We start from the raw sequence: 26,878 nt of genomic DNA, 5'->3' as shown, positions 1-26,878 counted from the left end.
GTCTAGAGGGGGCACCTGGGTGGCTCAGTTAAGTGTCTGACTTCAACTCAGGTCATGATCTCATGGTCCCTGAGTTCAAGCTCCGCGTCCGGCTCTGTGCTGTCAGTTCAAAGCCTGGAGCTTGCTTCAGATTCTCTGTCTCCCTCTCTCTCTGCCCCTCCCCCAATCACGCTCTGTCTCTATCAAAAAATAAATAAATGTTAAAAAAAAAATTTTTAAAAAAGGTAAGTCTAGGGGCACCTGGGTGGCTCATTCAGTTAAGCATGTGACTCCTGATTTCCGCTCAGGTCAGGAATTCACAGTTTGTGAGTTAAAGCCCTACATCGGGCTCTGTGCTGACAGCACGGAGTCTGCTTGGGATTCTCTCCCTCTCTCCCAAAATAAATAAATACACATTTAAAAAACATTAAGGGGCGCCTGGGTGGCGCAGTCGGTTAAGCGTCCGACTTCAGCCAGGTCACGATCTCGCGGTCCGTGAGTTCGAGCCCCGCGTCAGGCTCTGGGCTGATGGCTCGGAGCCTGGAGCCTGTTTCCGATTCTGTGTCTCCCTCTCTCTCTGCCCCTCCCCCGTTCAAGCTCTGTCTCTCTCTGTCCCAAAAATAAATAAACGTTGAAAAAAAAAAATTTAAAAAACATTAAAAAAAAAGGAAGTCTTTTTGTTTCAGAAATATGCATATGCAGGGAGAAAACATCTGAAAGCCAAAAAGCTATTCTTCAGAAATACTAACAGTAGCTTTCTCTAGATGGATATAGTGAAGTGTTTTTTTTTTCTTTCTTTCTTTAAATAAAATCCTTCTTTGAGGCTCAATATACAAAACAGACAAAAACAGAGTCATTCTTGTGGGGGTAAAGAGATGATCCTGTCCACTCAGCCTTCTTCCTTGTCACAGGCTGCTGTGCAGTTTGAAAGCTACAATTCAATACATTCAGCTTACCCTACATACCATGTCAGAGCTAGAAGAGAAAGCAAAAACATATTCAATCTAACATTTATGTACTTATTTATTTAGCTTTTATTTTTGTTTTTTGGGCAACTATAAATTACAATCACTAGTACACCTGTAATTCTCTATAGTGTGTTCAACTAAAGAGTAAGCAAACACAGCATAGGTCAATTTAAAAGAAATCACAGTACTTCTTAGTGTAATCTGCAAAAGAGGGAAAAAGTCTTGGGCCCACTCCTTGGTAATAAATATCAAGTAACCAGAAAAATATTCAGCCATTTTCCAGGTATTCAGGGAGGTTCATGCATGGTCCCAGGCAGAGAGCATCAGAGTTCCTCTTTGAAATATCCCAGCTTTGCCAATGACATCTCTTTTCTCAACTGCATAACTTCCCAAAACATCTGATCAACTATACAAATAGAAAAGGAGACACATAAATCATAAATTACCATCCTCATTATTTTTTAACTGCTTCACTGAGAATTTAACATTAGCTGAAATGCCAATTGGGCATTTCTGAATGACGTACCGAATGCCTCGACATTTTATTGCTATTTCAACAGAAACTTTTTCATGTTATTTGTGAGCATCCCACTTTTATCACAACTGTTTGTTAGATACATAGATGACCACGTTAGCCCAACAGAAGGCAGACACTTTCAGGGTCCTGAATAAATGGCAATCCTAGCGCCTTCATAAGTAATTACACTCAGTCCTCAATTATTCTAACTCATGGATCTTCTTGCTCTAGTTTGCTACATCTTGGCCATTCCACTGTTTATTAACACCAACAGAGAGTAAAATAGGAAAAAAAGGAAAACAAAAGACAGTCCAGAAAACTCAGTAACATTCTTTGTAATAATAAGAAAGGTTTTGTATGTGGCTCAAATTAGAAATAAAAATAAATGCAAAGGTTGATCTGTAAACTTCAATTATCTCTACTTTGGCAAGCCACTTCTGTAACTTGAAAAAAGTGGCTTTGTATTTCAGACAAAAGGTCTCCCTCTGACAGACACATCATCCGATTGGATTGATTTAGATCAGTGGTTCTCAGCTAGGGGAGATTTTGTCCTAAAGGGTACATCTGACAATGTCTGGATACATTTTTCATTACTGGCTTCTACTGAGTAAGGCTCAGCGATGGTATTAAACATCCTACAATGCACAATATAGCCCCCACAACAAAGAACTATTCAGCTCAAAATATTCATAGTACCAAGCCTCAGAAACCCTGCTTTAGATTTAGCTGCCCTAAATCCTTTTTGGCAAAAGGCACAGACAATTAACAGATTTTAAAATTAATGATATTTATTTGCTACAAACTCACACGGTATATGATGTGTACCAAGTACCAGAAGTGGAAAAGTAACAGAACCAGAGAAGAGACCACTCCTATCACCATCACCCCCACTACCACCCATGACAATTTCTTACTATTTTCATGAAGGAAATTATCTTTCATCTTCCCCAGAAAACCTTTTTTTTTTATTTTAATGAGAAAAAAACATGCTTGACAATTTAACTTAACATAAATCATCTGTTCTGTGGCTTAAATCCTATGATCTACCAACAGGTATTCAAAAATATTTCCATTTTATGAAAAGTCATAAAAAGTACTGTACAGTTTAAAGGCTTTGCTGCTCAGGTTGAAATTAAACATTAATGAGAGGTTTCACCCTCATTCTTTTAGGCATTAAAACCTAATTATATGGGATTCTAAATCAGTATGTCTCTTCTCAACATACCAGAGCTTTGGAAATACTAAACTAAGTTTTTATCAGCATAACTAACTTTTCCACAGAATTAAGAGTCACTGGTTTACATGACCGAAAGATAATATGTTTCTTCCAGTTTTTAAATATAAAAATATTTTCAGTGCCTAAAAAAATATGAGTAGGAAATTCCCCTAACAACATCAAATACAAAATGGGTATGGACTCATCCCTAGCTCAGTATTTGCTATTTGTTTAAAAATAATCACATGTACTCAAGAAACACTGCTTTAGAGCAGTTGGGCCTTATTCATTTTTATGCCTGGCATTTAAGACATTTGGCTACAGAATCATCAGTAATCATGAAAGACTGTATTAAAAGTATTAAAACACTTGCATGATGTTGGCTCTCCTGAATATATCATCTACGTGTTTCTGCTGATTCAGAATACAGTAATCTTTATCCCATTCAGAACTATCTTCATGACTGCTTTATTAATTCATACATAAAAGTAGGAAATATACAAAAAAATTATTGTTAGATCCTCATGGTTTCCACCAATTAAAATAAATCTGACCATGTCTAGAGCTTGAATAAAAATGAATTTATTATTGAATTGAATAATAAAAATGAATATTTTTATTTCTTAGGAGTAAATTCAATGAGCTAATTACTAGTCCCCTCACATTTACCATCTGGTTTATCATATATCTCTTAAGAGTTATAACTGATCCTGCTTAAAACTCAAAATTGGAGTAAAATGAGGCAAATACAATGATTGAATCATTTTAAGAGACATCAGTTCCCAAATTCTCCACACATTAGAACTGTAAGAGCTTCAATATAAATGCACCAATCATAAAACTTGAGCATTATTACTATGTTCTATACTTTTTGCTGAAGTCTTATGTAAACATTTTATAACCAATTAAGAACACTCACCATCCTGCTGTTTCACGAGCCCCTGTTGAATATATCGAATGTATGTAAAGAAGTTACATACAGAGGTGATCTAGGCCAAAAGGAAAAAAAAAGTCATTAGTCAAATGTCATATCAAAGCGAGCTTTATTAAAATTCATTGTTAAGTTACTTACCCTGTATCTGCAAAAGGGAGAAATATAGTAATAGTTGCTTGAGTCTCCTAATTTAATTCTGTGTTTACAGGACTTACTCTGGCCAGTTAGAGCACATTTTCTGTAAAATAATGACAAATTTTAGTTTGTTGTTTTTTTAATTAAAAACATTTTGCTCCTACCTTCTGTACAAGTTTTACATTTGCTAAGACAACAAATATTTCAGACCTGTGTATCAGGCACTGTTATAGATGCTGGGCTATCATGATGAAAATGACAAAGACCCTGCCCCCTTGGGGCCTACATTCTAACATAAGCTCAACAACAGAACGTTCACCATGGTTTTCAAACAGAAACTAAATGTTTCAAATATATGTCCTATCCTGAAGCAAATTTACAAATGAGTAACCAGCCACAGGGCAGTTCTGAGTTTCCCATCAGGACTTCAACTACTTCCTCAGTTTCAAAAAAACCTGATGATGAGTGTTCAAGTCTCAAAACATGTTACTAAGACAGCTTGCAGGATAAGTTTCTAGATGTGGTACTTTTTGGTGGGTCTGGTTGCAGTATATGCATTTAATGTGGCTCCAGGCCTGAGAAATACAGAGGAACAGGCCACCTTACAAAAATATTGACCCTCAATAATTATACAAAGTACGCTATATTCAAACATACCATCCTTTCTGTTTGCATACCATGGACTCTTAAGGTTTGGTATGAAGGCTTTCCGGTTGGAATGAGGCTGTAAGTCTCTCGAGGATGGGGACTGTATCTTATTTATCTTTAAATGCCAGGCACCAAGCATGTGCCTGGCATACAGCAGACATTCAATAACTGCTGGCTAAGTGATGAGCCCCTGTTAACTGTACAGCTCAATCCAATGATGCTGGCTTGTCTGCCAGAGCAGACCTACAGCAGCCCAGCTGGTACCCTCCGAAGCAAGGACCATGGCTGAACACAACTACCACTCCCTCTCAAGGCAAAATGAATATAGTTGTAACTAAGATAAAGTGGCCAACATTTGAAACGACATTATAAATTATATAATAAAGAAAACTACGTTACACGAACATTAAATTTCAGTTATACTTGTAAGAAATATGATACAAATGCACCTCCATATTAAGAAAACAAATGGAGAATGTGTACTTAAAATAGGATAATTTTGGAGATGGCCATTCCACCCACAAAAGAATTCTCATCTTTTCAAAGAAAGTTTGCTTCATTGCTCCTTTCTTAGAAAATTCCATGGGGTGCCTAGGAGGGTTAGTCAGTTAAACTGTCTGACTTCAGTTCAGGTCATGATCTCATGGTTTGTGGGTTCGAGCCCCACATTGGGCTCTGTGCTGACAGCTCGGAGCCTGGAGCTGCTTCAGATTGTGTCTCCCTCTCTCTCTGTCCCTCCCCTGCTCACACTCTGTCCTGCCTCTCTCAAAAATAAACATTAAAAAAATTTTTTTTACTAAAAAAAAGAAATTTCCTTTAATGATCTATAAAAATAATTTAAAAATACCAATTACTAGCTTGGGAAGGATAGAAGATCAAGAAATTTCAGGCACAAGTGTCAAGAGTCCTTGGAACCGCCAAAGGGGTAATTTACACAAGAAGGAAAAGTTGCATTGAACTGATAAAAGTCAATTGATACACTACTCTTCCAGAAACAGACATACACCTGTTTGTCAAGTACTTTGCTTTTGAAAGTGCTTTGCTAAAGTGGTTTCAAGTATCAACTTTTGAAATAATGACAGTGTTTCTTATCTCATTTATAAAGCCACCTGTGAACTGTCACAGCCAATACATTTTCATTTGAGGTAGGATCCAATGCCAAGTCTTCTGACCTCCAAGTGCATTTTGTCAGCCTGCTACAGGACCTTGGTATGTCTGAACGGCTCTAGTCCCCAGATTTCAAACCCACACCTGCCATTTTCACTTGGGGAGGTCAACATGTCTATATGGAAACCTGACGCATCTCTAGCTCTTCTTTTCCCAGCCCCCACCTGAATCTCTTCCCTCCAAAATGCTCTTCAGATTTGTCACATCTTTCCCATCTACACACTCACCATTCTCTGATTTTTCCAGGCCTCCAATCACATGTACTTTTCTTTACTCAAATTCTACCCATGCTTCGAGAACCCGGATCAAATCTCCCCGCCTCCAGTAACAGCCCCTCATCACCATCACAAGACTGGTCCTGGCTTTCTCAACGTTCCTACAGCATGTGCCATTTACTTAGTGATTACCTTCACTACCTAGTCCAGGAGAGCCCTGGCTGGGGCCATACTGCACACTTCATAGAAGAGAGTATCTTCCTTAAGTTTTGTCACACGACATGCACTCCCAAACACCTGACATCTAACCCCACTACCACAAGCACAATATCCCTAAACTATGTAAAGTGTTCCCTAAACCTGACACCTATAATTATTTTACCAAAACACTACATAAATTCGCTCTGATATGCTCATTTGTCATATGATATTTGCACATGTATGTGTTCTATATAACGCAAATAGAAATTTAAATTCTGTAATAAAAACTGCTATATGTTACATTTAAAATAAGGTACACATAGACCTTCAAAGCACAAAAACTGTTATAATTGATCAAGATAAAAATACTTCGGTGTTTGTTGAAAGGGTAGAATTTAGAAATGTAAATTTAGAAATTCAGAGGCCGCTGTGCTACCAGCACATGGGAGCATAAAACAGGACACAATGCTAGGTGGATGTGTGGCTCACAGAGCAAATACTTGACTAGGCACTCCCCACAAATAACTATCTGAATACTAACATTGTGTGATCCTGTTAAAAATGGCAATGTGCAGGGGCACCTGGGTGGCTCGGTTGGTTGTCTGACTTCGGCTCAGGTCATGATCTCACGGCTCGTGAGTTCGAGTCCTGCCTCGGGCTCTGTGCTGACAGCTCAGAGCCTAGAGCCTCCTTCAGATTCTGTGCCTCCTTCTCTCTCTGCCCCTCCCTCTCTCTCTCCCGACCTCTCCCTCTCTCTCAAAAATAAATAAACTTTAAAAAAAATTTAAGAACGGCAATATGCACAACAGGAAATGAGAAGAAGCACACAACTCCTACAGCAGGCTTTAACACAGACCTACTGGTTAATCTCAAAAAGCCCTTTCCTCCTCTGCCTTCAAAATGACTCAGACAGGAGTCAATTACTGCTTTCTAGGAGCTTTCTCAGGCTTTCACATATATACATCGTTCTGAACCACCAAGTAAGCAGCTTCTTCCAAATCTTTCCAAGTCACTTTGCAAACATCTATGCCAAAGGTTCTAGGTACCACTGGTTTCAGTCTTTCCTCCTCCTAGGACTGGAGAGAAAAAAGCCTGCTCTGCTATGAAATGTGGGAGTCTTACCTCTGAAGGTATATAATTGCCAAGTAGCTCTCATGTAAGACAGAACTGATTATTTACCAGAGTGAGAATCCTTTATACGACAGCACGAAACAGGAGGACTATTCAAGTCTTTCTGGTGTCCTGTTTTCATGCTTGATAAGACCTGGTCTAATTCATTGTCTTTCCAAACTATTTTTAATGGCAACATTAGGAAGAAATATTCTACACCAAAACCTACTACACACAGCTGTTTGTATATGTATAACAAATATTCTGCTTATGACCCACTAAACTGATTTTATGATCAGTTAATGAGTCACAACGGACGGTTTAAAAAAATGTTTCTAACACCTAAGCTAACATATATGTATACTTTTGAATTAAAAGGGCTCTCCCTTTGATGCTACATTTGAAATGCTACAGCTTGCACTGAGGATTTGTCTTTAGCTGCACAAAATAGAAAACTAACAAGAAATTTAACCATTTAAAAGTAGGAAAATGAAATATTTACAAATGTAACATTTTTAAAACTCAGTGTTTTCTACAAGACACAGTTCTAAAAACATACTTTGGTCCTCCACATTCGACTGCAGAAGCTTTCACAAATCGAATAGGTTGTAATCCCACTGGTTCAATGCTTAGAGTATTGTTTTCCACAGCCTCCAGAACGGCTGAAGCCAACTTTAAAAAAAACAGAAAGTATCAGAAGCTATGCTGACATAAAAATATTAAAATTTTATTCTACAATAAACTAATCTTCAAAATTATTCTTTCCCCAAGCTCTACTGTAAGCTTAGTCTTAGCCAATGAAAAAGAAACTATACAGTCTTGGTTTGAGTATTTTTACAACTCAAATATTATCATGAAAGGCAGGCAATTCAGTTATAGCTAAGTAACTTACCTCATTATCTAGAAGAGAACTGAAGGCATTAATTCCAATCTCTGTCCATCTCTTACCCACAATTAGCATCCACTATTAACACTACTTCAAGATGAATACCCTAATGCCTCATTTTGCTAAATTCATGCATATTTTTGAATACTAGTCATTCGTAACACAGCAATATATACTAATTACAGCTATGTATTTTCTGAACTTGTACTTATGTGCACAAAAGAACTAGCTGAATTATCAAATATTAAATGCCCAGATGGAGATGGTAGCAACTGATCAACAACAGCTGAAACCAGCACGTTGCTTCAGTCTGGCAAGATTACTAATACAGAATATGGCCTACCTAGAAACAGACACAGAGACACAGTGAGTAACATACCTACATATCAAAAGTGTTTTACTGTTCATTTTAACTTCTCCTGACAAGTAAGGTTATAATTAAATCCTCTGAAGACTTAACATAAGACTCTTAGGATTACATTTCTTAGACACTGATTGACAGGATATTTATAGACAAATCTTCCATATGTACAAATTAAAACTGTGTCCTGACATTGGTATAGTACCCTACATTTTTAAAAAGTTTTTGTATGTACTTAATTTGCTTCATTTTAACCTCTTAACAACCCTGTGACATAGGCAAGGAAGGCATTTTTTTCTATTTTAAAGATGAAGAAACTATGATTTTTTTTTTTATCATGTATACATAAACCTAATAAACACCTCAGAGTATAGAGAACTTCCCTTACCCTGAGTGTTGGGCTAAGTAAGAATCAAGAACTAAGCCCTACCCCCAGTGCACATTTAATACTTCACTCCAGTGTAACTAACACTTCACTCTATGAATGATCCTCTGCTCAAATAAACAAAGATGTTCAGTAACTGAATGCCAGGAAATTATCATGATCTTAATACGGAATAAAGAAAATGGTAAATCACAACATGTTAGAATAATTTATTTACATAATAGAAAACATACAGCATGATTTAGCAAAACGTACAGGAACCACTCTAATGCATTCCTATTAAAATAAAAAAAAAAATTACCTCACTTTTTGAGAATGTTAAACATGGAAAGATATCTTCCTGATAAATTTTGTCTAAGAAAGGACACGATCTATCCATTGTGGGATCATCCTTCCAAGATCTGAATTCATTATACAGAGATAAGTCAGCCTGACAAACCAAAAAAAAAAAAACACAAAAAAACAAAAAAACATAAAATAATCTTTTTAAAGGTACAAAACATAAAATCACTTTATAAAACTAAAACCTAATTTAAACATTACTGAAAAAGAAATCCTCCTCATTTAAAATAATGAATTCAACCATTCTTGATTAGTTATAATATGGTACCAACTTTCTTAAAAAATTCAAGCTCTCAAACAAATCCAAATGAGCCCTTTTCAACGGACCCACTATGGTGTCCAATGATGCTACCATTGTCTCCACCCCACCCCTCAAAAGTGCTGGAGTTCCTCTTAAGACACATGTGCACACTGCTCTGAATATAAAACAAATGAGAAGTCTTTTCTGAAAATAATCCAAAAGTAATCTGGAGCGAAGTTAATTAAATAAAGTGTTTGACTAAATGGAGACTAAGTTGTGAAACCTAGTTTGGGTCAAAGGGGACACTAACTGTTCTGCTATCACCTGAAGGCACTTTCAAAAGAATTTTGAAAATGTTTCTTGTATAAGCAGCAGGTCTAAAAGCAGCATATATATACCCCCTAAATTGACTACCGTAAAACATAACATTTATTAAGGCGTATTTTGCCACAGCAACATCAATGACTACTGTCTGAATTATCAACAATAATCCAGGCTGGCACCTGCCTCCCGATTCACTCTTCAGTTGTCCTTCGTTTCCCCCTCCTCTCTTAAATGAACTGTTCCCCAAGTATTCTTCCCTCCAGATGCTCTCTACTCAGCTCAATACCACCTGTCACATACAGAGCCACACCTGCCCCCGGCTGCCCACTCAAGGTAGTGCCCCTCATCCAGCTCTAAGCCACTCTCGTCCAGAAGCACTGGACACACCACAAACGACACACTGACTACAGCTCTGGCCTCTAGGACAGCTTAATCACATGTGCAGGTGGTTTCCATGGAAGTAATGAAAGGCTGAGTCTGAAATCCAAGCTTCCCCACAGACTTTCTTTTGAGGTATATAACAATACTTACATTTCCAAATTCATTTTCTTTGTAAAGTCTACCCTTTAATGGACATAAACCCCAAAGCAGGTTAAGTGGTATTCTAAGGAAAGATTCTAGTTTAAAGGCAGTAACTTAAACTATTAAGAGCTGACCCTGTGCGAGGAACTACGGTAAGCACTTCCTAAACACTTAATCGTCACAGCTGTGCAAGACAGACATTCTGCTCTTCACTGTTTTAGAGAAGGAAACTAGGCTTAGAGAAAAAAGTAACTTGCCTAAGGTTACAGATCAAAAAACCGGTACAAGTTCAGATTCGTGTCTAAGTGACTTGACTGCAAAGTCTTGCATAATGTGTGTGCGTACACGCACGCACGTGTGCTTTAAGTGCTTTCAGCAGATATGCTGCAAATATCGTGACTACCTGTCACTTTTTTTTTTTTTTACAGAAATGTGGGCATGTTTCACTTTCTCTCCAACTGTTTTACCTTCTTCTAAAGCTTACACAGGTCAACTTTGTGTGTTTCCTTTGTCCAATAAAACTTTTTGAGGGGCGCCTGAGTGGCTCAGTCAGTTAAGCGTCTTGATTTCGGCTCAGGTCATGATTTCACCTTTAGTGAGTTAGTAAGTTCGAGCCCTACGTTAGCTCCAAGCCCACTTGGGATTCTCTGTTTCCCTCTCTCTCTGCCCCTCCCCTACTCATGTGCTCTCATTCGTTCACTCTCTCTTAAAAATAAATAAGTAAACATTAAAAAAAAAACCTGTTTGATAAGTTTTCACAAAACATTAGAATACCAAATATATCTACAAAGCAAAAAGTTGTATGTTACCTATTCACATTTTAAGAGTTCATAAACTAAGAACTTTAAAACGTTCCATGAGAAAACATTTAAATTTCGTTAGTGTAAACAATGGAAAACAAGGTATATAATCACACACACTGAGAAATTGCAGCAAAAATGCAAGTTGTACCAAGCAATTAAAAATGTTAATTAAATTCAAAGAAATTAAGGTTATAACTTAAAAAAGTTTAAGTATTTCATGAACATGGATTTTAGATTCTGTCACATTCAGATCTGGCCACATATTGAACTTCTCTCTCACTAGCATCCTTTTTATTAATAAGTAAACAAATGCAATTCAATTAAAGTAAGTAACAACCCTGGTTATTCAATTTAATAAACTCCTGGCTTCCATGCAAAAACTTAACCAAATGAGCAAATACAACTTCTTAAAGATTAATGATGAACAGAGCTCTAAAAAACAATGTAAAACAGAGCTCTAAAAAAGTGGGGGGAGGGACGGCTTAGTTCTATTTTTTGTTGCTTAATTATCTGAATTAACTCTAAGACTCAGTGAAAGAATAAAAATTCTACCTCTCCTAGAATTTAAGTAAAAACAATGTTCTGTTCAAGAAAATCACCTTATTTTCACACATTTCCTTCATTCATATTTTGTTAGAGCATCCTACCAACAAATTCTGACCAGCCAGATCATTAAAGCCACCCACTCTGCTTTACATAAGACAAGACAGTTTGCTCCCTAAATGAAATAGCAAGATGAAGAAACTTACCAAGTTTCTAGCAGGTACTCCAAGGTCAGCCAAGTAGAGAATGGAACTGGAGATTCCCTGAAAGCAGCCAGCTCTAGATAAAGCCTCCCCCATCTTAATACTGCATATTTTGTACTAAAAGTTTTGCTGGCAAAAATCATAACTGACACGTCAGTGATGAGAATTACTAAGTATCAATAGAGTCAGAGGGGACAGTCCTTGGCGCGTTACCTCTTTGCAGTCTTTTACAATTGGCTGTATCACACTGAGGTCCTGATGACTGCCGCTCATAGCGCTGCTTGTACTTTTATTTCTTGTATGCCCCCTTTTAAAAGGTGTCTTTCCACCTGGCAGAGGCTCTTGTGTGGGTGATGTTGGAGAACTGGACAATACGAGTGTCTTCAATGCGGCTACTTCAGCTTGAAGTACATCAATCTTGAAAAGAAATCAACATAGTCCCATACACTAAGTTTTATGACAGATTCAGCTAAATGTCAGCAATTTGATCAAAACACTTTCCTTTCAAAGATGAATATAAGTTTAATTGGTATTTGTTGTGGACTAATAAAAAGAAAGTAAAACCAAGTTTTTTAATGTTTCTTACAGTTTAGATGCAGCTGCTATTCACAATGTTAAAGGAAATTTTTCAAATTATCAAAATGTCTAACACAAACTTCATGTGAATTTTGAAAATCTCCAAACAGAATAGTTTATGATTAGTTGTGGTTCATTCCTAAAACAATAAAATAACAGTTTGGTGGGGTTTTTTTCAGTGAATTAAGAAAAATATTAACTTTAAAATGTGATGGTCTAGTCCTTTTGAGAATACATGTGATTCACAAGACTTTAAATCCTTTGGTTCTAATATCAGTGAACCCCAACTGTTCACTATTAACCCTATCTGTGTAGTGGTTATTCCCTATTTTATAGTTTCCTGCAGTTTCCAAATCTTCTAAAATAAACACTAGTTTACAACAGGAACAAAAGCCAATCGATGTTAAAGTATCCTTAAAACAGTAATCACTGATTTCTTTGTACTTTTTTACTATGAAAGCAGCAAAAACTTACTTTTCCTTGTGCTTCCTTTAGCTGCTTTTCTGCTGTTGCCTGCTTAACATTTGCTTCTCTCACCATCTTATGAGCTTCCTGAAAAAGGTGAAATCTCAAATTTCGGAAACGTATTGAGCATTTGTTTTCAAAAATCTCTCAAAAAGTATCTACAACAGTAGCAAAAATGTACTACCAACTTTTAACCTGAAAATGAAGTATTCCATGTCAACTCCTGAAATAACAACAGTCGTCTGACAGAGAAACTAGTAGGAGTTAGGAATAGGTACCTTCTTTTAGTACCAGTATCACTGAGGTAGCCAAGTTCAATCCTCCTGGTGAATGCTTGTGTAAAAAGACTGTGTGAAAGAATAAACATCCCACATGTCAAACCCAAATTCTCAGTGGTTAGGTTTCTGTAACTTGGGTCACAATATGCATACTCATATTATTAGTCATAGCAAAGATATACTGAAGGGACAGGTAAAAATATTAATACATCAATAATGCTGCAGTTTGTAGGAATGACAGCTGAAAAGCCTTAGGGCTTCCAATGAAAACATTCACAAAATGGTATTAAGTGACAATTCTGTGCAGAGTTAATCTAAAAGGACAAATCAGAGATTAGCCTTTAGTAAGGTCTTAATTTTTTGTACAATAACTATGAAACTCTGGGTATTTAATTCCTTTTTCTTTTCTTATATTTATTCATGACACCTTTTTGTGAGGTATTATTTACTCATGACACCTTTTTGTGAGGTATTATTCCAGGTGCTAACAATCTACTGGGAAAAGAGACGGGTCCTTGTCTCTTAAGGAGCTTACATTCAGTTTACATTGTAATAATCAAATAAAATGTCCAAGGAAGAATCCTGGCTCTTATTCTAAGTGCAATATGAAGCCTTATGATCTTTTAAGGAAGACAGTCACTGATCTTTATTTTTAAAAAATTACTCTGCTGTATGGAATAATCCCATAAAGGATTAAGGATGGACTGGAACAGTACATAGGGTGCTTGAGATAATCCCTTGGGATTTAAGAACACATATGTTAGAACTACATTTTGCAGTTTATGAGAAGGATGAAAAGGAGAGAGAGAGAGAGGGAGGAAGGAAAGGAGAAAGGAAGCAAGGAAGGAAATCGGCTTCAAAGACATTTAATACATGTTTGACAATGGCATCCTTACTAAGTCTGTCAACTTTTCAGTGGAAGAGTAGACATTCTCCACATCAGAGTTGACAGCAGCATGCCCATTTGTTCATTTGCTTTTCCAGTGCTGTAGTGAACTGCAGTTTGTTTACATGCCCATAATATGAATTTACAGATCACATTAGCTTAAATAAGAGATGCTTTACTATCAATGCTTTATAATGAAATGAGATTAACTGAAAATCTTCCAAGCACAATTACACTGGTTATCTTGTAACGAAGTCCTTAAGAGCTGCCAATTTAATAATGAGGTATGCATTTTTCTTTTAAAAATAAAAAACGTTCCAGATTTGCTGAATTCTTCTGACAAGTGGCTGTCAACAGATCTCTATTTGGAAGATATTTTCAAAATAATAAACATATCTCATCTGACCCTTCAGGATAAGTGACATTTTAACTACAAATGCAAAAGTAACTCATGTGAGGGAGAGATTATCTGTTTAAATGTTTGGAAATGCACTCTGCCTTCCTTAACAGCAGACTATGCAATTTGGACCAAACTTCACATGGAGAATAAACAGAAAAGCTGGACAAGGACAAAATTTTTTTAAATGTGTCTGAAGGCATCAGAGAACTAACAAAAGTAAAGAACTAGGGGACCGAGATCCAGGAGAAGATGTAAACCCAAAGAGAGCTGGAATTTGGGGTGCCTTTTCCCTTAGTGATATGAGGGATACAATAAAAGAGCGTCCCTGGGGTCCCAAATGGAAAGGTAAGAGAGCTAGAAGGAGGCAGAAGCAACAGCTAAAAAGATAACGTATAGGGTTTTGCAAGTTGACAAAAGACATCAAAAAGTAGATTCAAAACAAGTTGGAAAATTTTCTATCACTCTGCCATTCTGAAAGCTGAAAAAAATGCAAGTATCAGGTACACCAGGAGTCAGCAAACTTTTTCTGTAAAGGGTCACACAGTAAGCAGTTTGGGCTTTATGAGCCATACAGTCTCTGCTGTAATACTCAACCCTGCTACTGCAGTGTGAAAGCAGCCACAGACAACACGTGGACAGTGAACGTGGCCGTTTCAATAAACATTTATCAGCACTGAAATCTGAATTTCAGGTTTCATGTCACAAAATACTCTCTTGATTCTTTTCCCTAACCACTCAAAAGTGTAAAAACCAATCTTGGCTCATAAGGCTGCACAAAAGCAAAGACAGGCTGTAGTTTGCAGACCTGATATAAACATCCATGTCTATACACTTCCAGAATTTGAAAACAGAATTTTTTTCCTATCTGGTTAGCAGTGATTCAAATGAAGGTGTTTTTACTCTTTCTTTCAAATAACGTTTAAACTCAACATTTGCTGATTAATTCACAAAGACATCGTTGGTATTAGAGAATACAAATTCACTAGAGAATATTCTAGAAAAAGTTTCACATAACCAGGAATGGAACTGAAAATTCAGTATAATGATTTAATATAGAGAAAGATGTATTTCTTCCATTTGGATCCATGTATTTGTGAGTTATTAGCTGCATTACATTTAAAATATGGAATTTAGACCAGAACTTCATCTGAATCATAAATTGTTAAGATTAAAATTCTCTAGAACAAGGTAACATAGACAAGTGTACTACTTTCACTAAAAAAATATATACATATGCACAACATGTTTTAGTGAGAATAAAACATTTCTGTACTATTATAAAAAATAAGCAATTACGATTGAGTTGCTTTATAAACTGGTGTTTTATAATTTATGTAACAATTTATATATATTAGTATATACATGTAATTTATAAGTAAGTATATATGCTTTTAAAACAGTGCCTGTCACTTAGGTAATTCTCAATATTACATATCTTCATCATAATAAAGGTACATGCTCAAATTGTTCTTTTATAGATTGAGTACATAATCAAAAAATGTGGCATCTACTGGGCTAGGTAATAAATACTAATGGCTTGTAAAATACGGCAGTCTGAATGTGAGAAAAAGGAGAGTCCTCAATGATGACTCCTTTTCTGTGGCTTCAGACGAACAGAAGTCCCATTTATGATTTCCATAGTACTTAAAGTAACGGTTGGGGTTATGAATTTGAATCCCAACATTGCTCCTTAACCTCTTATGCCTCATTTTCCTCACAGATAAAATGACAATAATTTTCATTATATGCCTCATGGCATTACAGAGAGAAAACTAGGCATATTACAGACATTTACTATAAGTGGTTGACAAAATGTAAAAAAAAAAAAAAGAAAAGAAAAATCTTAAGGCTACCCCTCTTTTTCTTTGTAAAGCATTATTTCAACTGATTTCATTCTATATTATCTCAAAATCTGAGATACTAGGTGGGAATACATCTATATAACTTTAGAGTTCTTATTTTTGATAGTTTTTTTAAGACACAACTTTGCTACAAAGTATATTATATTCAAGATGATTCATACACAACAAACTCCTAATTTGAAGTTACATGTTAAGTTTGCCAAAGTTGTACAAATTGTTTATTCAAAATAATATTTAATTCTTAAAAAACTATACGTACATATACCTAAAATGCAAGCAAAAAGCTTTTTCATAATACAATGGTAAACTGAGATCATGAAGGCATAATTAAAAAGACCACAGAAAAATGTTTAGCACCTTTTCACAAAATTCATAAATAACTGGTTTGAAGACAATTCTCTTCATTACTGAAATCATCTTTAATTAATGTAACTTCTTTCCCAGAAAGAATACATAGTATCAAGGTTATTAGCCATTGTGGGGTCAGGGATAGATCAGGGACCCAAAACCTTTTTTTGGTATACTTTTTCATTCATTGCAAAACCAGCACTTCTGTTCCTTCACATCCCACTATGGAGAGGGAGAAGTTTCTCCTGTTTGTTCTCCTCCTACTTCATCTAATAGAATATACATACAAGTGCAAACAAGAGGAACTAAGCAAGGCTAAAATTATGGGCAGGCACGTGAGAAACTTAACACATTTGCTTTCTTATCTAGTACCTATACATCATTATGAAATTTTTCTGGCCAGACAATACTGGATGAAAAAGTCTAAGGTTTCTGCATACCCCTTCTGCAAACAAAAATGTGACAAGTCCTATAGCTCTTGTCTTCTAGAGCTTTAATTCCCCACGCTTCCCATCCTTACATTTATCTTCCTCTCATCTCTGAGGACTAGCTAACAAAAAATAATAATAGATCAGTTTTCCAATGTTCATGAAAGAAAATGATCCCAAAAAAGACAGAGGAGGGGCCAAAGGTGTGTGGCACAGAAAAGTCCACATCTGAAGAAACCCCCATTTAACCTGTTATGATGTTACTTACAACACTAAAAATGGTAGAGTATGCAAGTTGATAGATTAGGACTATCACTGCAATGACCATGTAAGTTAACACAAAAACATGTTATTTGAAGAAAAAATACAAAATATATTAGGATTACAATTATGTAAGAAAATATGCATACCTCTAAAACTGAAAAAAATGTTGCATAAATAAAAACAAAAACGGAAGAAATTTTTCGAAAATCTTTTACTACAAAGTTTTAAAAACAAATTTTTAGAGGAAAAAAAAGAAATTATTGATGTGATAATGACAGTAGTCATTCCAGTAACACATCAACCTTTCTGAATAAGGAACTTTTATCTTAGGGCCAACACTAAGTACGATGGTTAATTTTATGCGTCAACTTGACTAGGCCACTAGATGCCCAGATATTTGGTCAAACATTATTCTGGGTGTTTCTGTGGAAGTGTTTCTGAGATTAACATCTGAATTGGTATGTGAAATAAGGCAGGCTGTTCTCCATACTGTGGTTGGGCTTCATCCAGTCAGTTGAAGGACTGAACAGAACAAAAAGGCTGATCCCCACGGAGTACAAGAAAAGTCTTCCTGCCTTCAAAATCCAAGTGAAACATCAGCTCTTGTTGCATCTCAAGCCCGTCAGCCTTAGGACTAGAACTGCGCCATCAGTTCTCAGGTTTCTCAGACCTGTGTACCTGGACTGTAACTACACCATGAGCTCTCCTGGGTCTTCAGCCTGTTAACTCACTCTGCAGGTTTTGGGAACAGCCAGCTTCCATAATCACGGGTGCTGATTTCTTAGATCGATCTCTTTCTATATACACATCTTATTGGTTTCTGTGTCTCTGGAGAACCCTGACTAATATGTCAAAAAACGCAAAATGACAATGTCAGTGGAACCCTTAATGAGAAACACTGCTAGAACTGGGCAGAAATTTTGGTCCTGTTGGCAGGAGGGAGATAAGTGTGGGAATGCGTGAGTGGCTCAGTCGGTTAAGCATCCAACTCCTGATCTCAGGTCAGGTCATGATCTTGTGATCCGTGAGATCGAGCCCCATGTCAGGCTCTGTGCTGATAGCACAGCTTGGGATCCTTCCCCCATCACCACCGCCCCAATTGCTCTGTCAAAAATAAATAAACTTGAAAGAAGAAAGAAAGAAAGAAAAGAAAGAAAAGAAAGAAAAGAAAGAAAAGAAAGAAAAGAAAAGAAAAGAAAAGAAAAGAAAAGAAAAGAAAAGAAAGAAAGGAAGGAAGGAAGGAAGGAAGGAAGGAAGGAAGGAAGGAAGGAAGGAAGGAAGGTAGGTAGGTGAAGTGTGCCATCTAACAAGTAGGTGTGCTTTCTAACAATCCTCAAACCATCACCTATCAGATAGCTACCTCAAGGGTTTCCCATCTTTGTTCTGGAGTCACATTGTAAGATTATCTTAAAGTAGCTCCTAAATACTTGATAAAAACAGAATTAAAATTTACAACCTTTCTTCCCACATGGGCATTTTTAAACAACCTGATTGATACTGGTAGCTTACGGTATCTTTTCCTTTTCCCATCATTTTAAATTGTAGACTCCATCTTAAAGATTTCATTTTTCTTAGATGACTTAGAAACTATGTAAAGCTAAGCATTACTTTTCCAAGATTCCCTCAAAGAACAATTCTATGAATATAAAAAAAGCAAGACGTTGCTCTTGGCCAAGACATAAATAGACCAACCTCAAACAGACTGGCTGTGAGCTCCTCCAGTTCCTGTCCGAGTTGATCTCGCACTTTAGAAAGCCTCTCACACTCTTCATCTTTTAACTTCAGTTCCTATGAGAAATTGATCATTTTACTTTGAATCTCCATAGTTTGAAGTTAGATTCAGCAGACTACATAATCTTTACTAATAAAATTACAAAATATTAATACTGTCCCCTCCTAAGGTTCACACTGAAAATGTTGATCTAGCACTTGCTGTGTGGAAGACAATGAGGCAAGTCTAAAATTACAAATATTTCCAACTTACATATTTAAATTTTAATGTTTCCGTCATGAGACATACAAAGATTAAGATTATATATTATATGTGAAATACACAATTCAATAACTTCACTCTTTTTTCCCTTAACTGTTCTCTGAAGATATTTATTTCCATCCAGGAGGAATTTCTTTAATTACGCTTATCCATCTCAGTAAAAGTTCAGTGTGGTTTTTTTCAAGTTTATTTTAAAATTTGTTCACTTATAGATAACTATGTACCATATGGCAATTAGTCTAAAATTTCCATTAGTAGACCATACCCATTTAGCCCTGCAACCACAAGTGAATGAAACATATTTGCATTTAAAACTAAGAAAAATGTTAACGACAAAATCACTTCCTAATATTTATACATGAGTTCTCAAAAGGTATCAAATAGATGTTTAAAAAATCCCTTATTAAGATGTAAATAATATGCAATTTTATATGCTCTCCTAAATTAATCTTTCAAATTTAGGGCTAAAAAAAATCCCACCTTCCTATATATTGGTCACAATTACACTAATGAAATAATGGATTTGTTGTGTTGTAATTGTGGTGGCAGCATAGAATCCCCCAAGGGCAACTCCTGAAAATCAAATATACCAACTGGAAGGTCAGAAGAACCCCACAAAACTACGGAAGGAAATCCCCACAAATCTTAGACTGTGAGAGAACGTGGCTACACTACCAACACCAAAGAATCAGCAGCTATGTGGAAGGGACAGCAGGAAGTGGAAGTGACTACAGAGGTATCGTATGAAGCCTCAGAACCCAAAAATCATTACAAATACCCCAAAGGAGAGGACTCAGCCTCTCTGAAAACTGGGAGAACAAGTATGAGAACAAATGGAGAAAAAGGAAAAGGTTTTCACAGGCTCCAAGTTGCAGGTGGAATGCAAAAATGTGTATGTAGTCCTGACACAGCAAACAGTGCTGTAATGCCCTAAACTCTGAGAAATCACGCAGCATCCAGCAAAGAGACCCTTCTAGTACAAAGCCCACCCCAAGGGAAAAATGCTTGGAATCTGAAACCAAACTGCAGGACAGGAATAATGGACATAGAGAGAAAGAAGGCTAAGATATCAAAGGAGAAAGAGGGTGGCAAGGTTCCAAAGGAAACAGATCGCAGAAAGTAGTGTAAGAAAAAATAATTATCTTTTCTTATATTTCTACTAGAAATACCATTTTTAGAGATAATGTTAAGCTTGTAAAGTTTGCAGAGGCACTGGGCTAGAGGAGAAAACCTTCCTGAACAAGGTTTACCTCTGAAAGACAGAAGTGGTTACACAGATACACCAATAACAACAGAAGGGAAAGCTCTTGAACATGAAACTCCTTGGTTTATCCTCCTCCTTCACAGGAACCTCCTTCCTAACAGTCCAGGAAAATCCAATTCATTTAAATATGGAAAACAAACACAGATATGTGAAGTTACTGTTATAAAAAAAGTTAAACACAATCTAAGTCACCTGTAAGGTAATCAGATTGGGATTAAAATACCAACAGCAGTTTATGCTAGAAAACACCAGAATAACATTTTTTTTAATATTTAATTTTATTTTTGAGAGACTGCAGGTGGGAGAGGGGCAGGAAGAGGGGAACAGAGGATCAGAAGCAGGCTCTGTGCTGACAGCAGAGAGCCAGATGTGAGGCTCGAACTCCCGAACCATGAGATCATGACCTGGGCCGAAGTTGGACGCTCAACTGACTGAGCCACCCAAGTACCCCCAGAATAACATTTTTAAGATAGTCAAGGGAAACACTGTGAAATGAGAATTTTATATTTAGCCAAAGTATAAAGTCAGAGACAAAGAGTTATAAACCTGCAAAACTTCAGAGAATCTCTCTCCTATGAGTGACTGAGTGACCAAGTGAAGAATGAGATTCAGATAATCCAGAAGAAGCTGGAGAAGCTTTAACGCTAAGGACTGAGGGTGAGAAGCAAACATATTTAACTGTAGAACTACAACTAAAAGATGACGATATCAAGAGAACGAAAAGACAAGCCTGGGAGAAAATTTCTGCAAAAGACATATCTGATAAGAGACTATTATCAAAAATATATAAATTCTTAAAACTCAACAGTAAGAAAACAAACAACCAGATTAAAAAATGGGCAAAATACCTGAAGAGACAATTCAACAAAGATATAAAGAAGGCAAATAAGCATATGAAAAGATATTCTGTATTATAGGTCATCAGGAAATGCAAATTAAAACAACAATGATACCATCACACACCTATCAAGAGTGGCCAAAATCCAGAACACTGACAATACCAAATGCTGGCAAGGACGGGAAGTAACAGGCTCTCCCATGCATTGGGAATTTAGCATGGCTCAGCTAGGTTAAAAGACAGTTTGGCTGCTTTTTATAAAATTAAACACACTCTTACCATATGATCCAGCAACTGCACTCCTTAGTATTTACCCAAAGGAGTTGGAAACAGGTTTACACAAAAACCTGTACACAGATGTTTATACATTCCTAACTGCCAAAACTTGGAAACAACCCAAATGTCCTTCAGTAGGTGAATGAATAAACTGTGGTACATTGAGATAATGGAATATTACTCAGCATTAAAAGGAAATGAGCTACCAAGCCATGAAAAGACATGGAGGAAAATAAATGCGTATTATTAAATAAAAGCATCTAATCTGAAAAGGCTACATACTCTGATTCCAACTATATGACATTCTGGAGAAGGTAAAACTATGGAGACCATAAAAATATCAATCGTTGCCAGAATTTGGGGGTAGGGAGGAATAAACAGGTTTAGAGGATTTTCAGGGCAGTGAAACTATTCTGGGTAATACTACAATGGTCAATACATGTCATTATACACTTGTCAAAATCCATAGAATACAGAACACCAAGGGAACCCTAATATAAATTCTGGATTTGGGGGGATAGTGATATGCCAATATAGGGTCATTGATTATAATAAATGTATCATCCTGGGGTGGGATTGGATAGTGCTGAGGGGCCATGCAGGTGTATGGGAACTCTGTATTTCTCTCTCAATTTTAGGTGAACCTAAAACCGCTCTAAAAAAATTAAGTCTATTTTTTAAAAAGGGATAGAGCTGACAAAACAGCTACTTAAATGTTATGAGCTTTAGGAATATAAAAATAACAAACATTAAGGCACCTGGGTGGCTCAGTCAGTTGAGCATCTGACTTCAGATCTTGCAGTTTATGGGTTCGAGCCCGGCATCAGGCTCTGTGCTGATAGCTCAGAGCCTGGAGCCTGCTTCTGATTCTGTGGCTCCCTCTCTCTCTGCCCCTCCCCCGCTAGCACCCTGTCTCTCTTGTCTCTTAACATAAAAATGTTAAAAACAATTTTTTTAAATAGCACACATACATACACACAAATAAGAGAAAGATGAAATTAAAGTCATAAACTTCTCAAATATTCATGGGGAGCAAAGGTATACAACTTGAGACTCACAACTTAACTACTATAAACCTAAACATATCTAAGAGCAAGAGATTAAAACTGAGATAAAACTTTAAAATTCAATGACATAAGAGAAATAAACAGGAGCTAGATAATTTCAGTATTGCTTATGGCAGGGAACAAAAGCAGTATCTCAAGAAAGGCTGGGAGATATATACATCTTTGATTAAAGGAAAGTAACAACTAGAACGGAAATCAAACCTTCCAAAACACCAAAAAGGAAGAAGACACGAAGAAAACAGAGCACATAAGGGTCTGCATACACACCCAGGAGCCATCTGAAAGCTATGTGACAGAAACCAGCCCAAACGTAACAAATTTATCAATAAAGGTGCATGGGCATAACTCACCTAATTAAAAGAAAATGATTTTCAGGTTGGCTTAAAAAAACAAAATCTATCTCTGTACTCTATACAGAAGAGACACACCTAAAACAAAGTGATTCAGACAGATTAAAAAAAAGAATGGGTGAAGTATGCTTTAAAACATAATACAAATAAAAATAAAATAGGAATCTGAATCTTGATATCAGACTAGACAGAATACAGGGCAAAAATCACTGATGACAAAACTTCAGAACGCTAAAGACCACAATGCAAAATGAAAACTTTAAAATACTGCCAAATATAAAAATATAGAAGTAGTCCTAAACAAACAGGAAGGACACACCATGTTTTTGAGTAGAAAGAGATCATAAAGATGCCAATTCTCCCTGAGTTAATTTTTAAATCTGTAACTGCATAAATCTAATGCCAGATTCTTTCAAACTCTAAAATATCACTATTTTACAATTTCCTATGAAAACTAAGCCAATTTATTCAACATTTCCTGCTAGGTGGTCCCTATGGTAATCCCTCAGGATACAAAACCAGCTAAGATACTGCCCCTAAAGAAATTTCCAATCCACTAGAGCAATACACTGTCGTTCATGAAGGCAAAATTCTTGAATAGTTCCCTATCATTTACCAAAGTGGCACGGACCTCACTGTAATACTAAAGGCCCTCTACAACATGTGCTCAATTTCCCTTTCGAGTTATCTCCCGTGATCCATACTCTAAAGCTAGAGTAAAACTGGCCTGATTCACTCGTTTCACTCCCCATCCGAGCCCATCCATCTGGTTTAACCTTTTCCACGTAAATGTCTGACTACTTTCTCTCTATGCCTCAATGTCTATTCTCAGTCTACCTATGTGAAGTTGAATTTGTAATTCGTGTGACTATTTCTCAGAATTTGTACTTTTCATTATCAGAATGTTACACCATAACATAGTTATTCAAACTTCATTCCTTCAAGAAACATTAATTTTGTGTTGATTGAATGCTGATTCTTCTGTTAGCATCAGGCATTCATCTAGGTGCTGGGGACACTTAGAAAAGGAGTAAACCCCCATTAATGATTTTCCTGTTCAGCGTAGCAAATCTTTAAACAGATTCACATGGCTATTCAATAGGACTATAGTGATGCATACATACCAGAAAAAGTATGAGTTTGCCAAATGCAGAGGAAGAAATAAAAGAGTATGTTTTATAGTAGCTAAAGACGAGGAGGGATAACCACCACAAAAAGATAATGCCAGCAACTTAGGTTTATGACCTGTCCTGAAAAGCACTGCCTTGGAAATCAGGATTTCCTTTAAAGACAAAGGGAAATTATCTCAAAGGCAAATGGGAAGTCACTGAAAGATTTTAAACAGGATAGCAACAATCAGATCTGCAATTCAAAGTGGTAACTTGGGGGGCGCCTGGGTGGCGCAGTCGGTTAAGCGTCCGACTTCAGCCAGGTCACGATCTCGCGGTCCGTGAGTTCAAGCCCCGCGTCAGGCTCTGGGCTGATGGCTTGGAGCCTGGAGCCTGTTTCCGATTCTGTGTCTCCCTCTCTCTCTGCCCCTCCCCCGTTCATGCTCTGTCTCTCTCTGTCCCAAAAATAAATAAACGTTGAAAAAAAAAATTAAAAAAAAAAAAACAAAGTGGTAACTTGGAAGTGTAGAGACGTTAAAAAAAGACTAGATACAAGAAAAACAGTTCACTGATCACTGGTATACTTTAGGCAGCAGATACAAATTTAGAGTGGTAGTACTAAAGAAAAGAAATTTGATACTCAAACCACAGAACATTAGGTCTCTGATCAAGTATATTCCAAACTTAAGACTACTGTATTTAAGGTAAACATTTAATACATCAAGAAAGAAAAAGTGCTGTCAATGAAACTGTTTTTTTTTCCACTTAGACTTTTCATTTTACACTTATAGGAAGAACTCTTTTAAGCTGACAGAGACAGAGATTTTTATTCTTTTTTTTAAATATTTTTCTGTTTCAATGCAATCATAATGAGGTCATTTTGAAGACATTTAAGCCAGTAATTAAGACCAACAAATAAACCCAACTCACAGAATTCAACTGAATTAATCACATCAACAACTACAACCAAGTTCCACACAAGTAGGCAATGATGAGTGTCATGAAGGTTAAAATCGGAAAAAAAAAATGTACAACTCCGTATCAGTAAACATGACCGTGTATACATGTCTTTTCTCCCCAACTAGTAAACACCTTAAAGACAGGGTCAAGTCTAATTTATTTTTGCCCCCTATAGGGCTTCGAACAATGCTGTTAATACTTTGGTTACTCAAGAAATATATCTGTTTATAAAAGAACATAGTACATGTTTATGAACATCCATGGCCACAGTTAGTAGAACCATGCTGAATATGGATTTGATACAGGTATGTGTTTTTGAGTGACTTTATCTGGCTGCAAGTCATTCCACTGAATTTTATTTTCCAAGTTATTTCACTCTCTTTTAAGGAAGAGTAATTAAAAGCTGAAAGTAACACATTATACCAGAGGGTCTCACACTTAAGAGAAACAATAAGAAACAATGAGGGAGTTTATTAAAAATGCATATCCCCAAGCCTCAGCATGATAATATTATTTCAGCAGAATTTGGGACAGAGTCCAGGAAGCAACACTTTATTTTATTTATTAATTTAAATCCAAGTTAGTTAACATATAGTGTAATAATTTCAGAAACAGAATTTAGTGATTCATCACTTACATAACCAGTGCTCAGCCCAACAAGTGTCCTCCTTAATGCCTCTCACCCTTCTAGACCTTCCCCCCACCCAATAACCTGCCAGCAATCCTCTGTTTGTTTTTTGTATTTAAGAGTCTCTTATGGTTTGTCTCTGTTTTTTTATCTTATTTGTGCTTCCCTTTCCCTATGTTCATCTGTTTCTTAAATTCCACATGAGTGAAATCATGTATTTGTCTTTCTCTTGTTTTGCTCAGCATAATACAGTATACTCTCACATGGTTGCAAATGGCAAAATTTCATTCTTTTTGATTGCCACATAGTATTCCCCCACCCACCCACCCACACCTTCTTTATCCGTTCATCAGTCGATGGACACCTGGGTTCTTTCCATATTTTGGCTACTCTTGACAGTGCTGCTATAAATATTAGGGTGCATATGCCCCTAAGAAACAGCTCTCCTGTATCCCTTGGATACATACCTAGTAGTGCAATTGCTGGGTTGCAGCATAGTTCTATTTTCAATTTTTTGAGGAACCTCCATACGGTTTTCTCGAGTGGCTCACCAGTTGGCATTCCCACCAGCAGTGCAAAAGACATCCTCTTTCTCCACATCCTTGCCAATATCTGTTGTTGCCTGAGTTGTCAAGTTTAGCCATTCTGACAGGTGTGAGGTGGTATCTCATTGTGGTTTTGATTTGTATTTCCCTGATGATGAGTGATGTTGAGCATTTTTTCATGTGTCGACTGACCATCTAGATATCTTCTGTGGTAAACGGTCTATTCATGTCTTTTGCCCATTTCTTTACTGGATTATTTGTTTTTTAGGTGTTGATTTTGATAAGTTCTTTATAGATTTTGGATACTGGCCCTTTATCTGATATGTTGTTTGCAAATATCTTCTCCCATTCTGTCAGTTGCCTTTTACCTTTGCTGATTATTCCTTTTGCATAAGTTTCCTTTGCCAAATCTTTTATCTTTATGAGGCCCCAATAGTTCATTTTTGCTTTTGTTTCCCTTGCCTCTGGAGACGTGCCAAGTAAGAAGTTGCTATAGCTGAGGTCAAAGAGGTTTTTGCCTGCTTTCTCTTCTAGGATTTTGATGGCTTCCTGTCTTATGTTTAGGTCTTTCATCCATTTTAAGTTTATTTTTGTGTATGGTGTAAGAAAGTGGTCCAGGCTCATTCTTCTGCATGTTGCTG

General features: G+C 36.6%; 1 protein-coding gene across 7 annotated transcripts in view; it reads right to left on the bottom strand.

The window, feature by feature from the left end:
* Positions 1-984: 984 nt before the first annotated feature.
* LOC101100141 (RAB3A interacting protein) overlaps positions 985-26,878 on the bottom strand; it is a 47,307-nt gene continuing 21,413 nt past the window's right edge. For 3 of the 7 annotated variants that reach the window (XM_023257232.2, XM_023257236.2, XM_023257231.2), the window contains exons 4-12: positions 18,900-18,995; positions 12,751-12,828; positions 11,914-12,117; positions 11,704-11,760; positions 9,024-9,152; positions 7,650-7,762; positions 3,753-3,852; positions 3,600-3,669; positions 985-1,353 (exon numbers count right to left, since the gene is read on the bottom strand). In XM_023257232.2, the coding sequence (XP_023113000.1) occupies positions 1,271-1,353; positions 3,600-3,669; positions 3,753-3,852; positions 7,650-7,762; positions 9,024-9,152; positions 11,704-11,760; positions 11,914-12,117; positions 12,751-12,828; positions 18,900-18,995 (930 nt within the window). In that variant the 3' untranslated portion in view covers positions 985-1,270. Of the gene's footprint in view, positions 1,354-3,599; positions 3,670-3,752; positions 3,853-7,649; positions 7,763-9,023; positions 9,153-11,703; positions 11,761-11,913; positions 12,118-12,750; positions 12,829-18,899; positions 18,996-26,878 lie in introns of those variants that run through there. The other 4 variants (XM_045062062.1, XM_045062063.1, XM_045062064.1 and 1 more) reach the window with 4 other exon arrangements.

The sequence above is a fragment of the Felis catus genome, chromosome B4 (genome assembly GCF_018350175.1).
Source record: "Felis catus isolate Fca126 chromosome B4, F.catus_Fca126_mat1.0, whole genome shotgun sequence".
In the NCBI taxonomy this organism is placed as follows: Eukaryota; Metazoa; Chordata; class Mammalia; order Carnivora; family Felidae; genus Felis; species Felis catus.
This window is presented reverse-complemented; position numbering and strand designations above follow the sequence as displayed.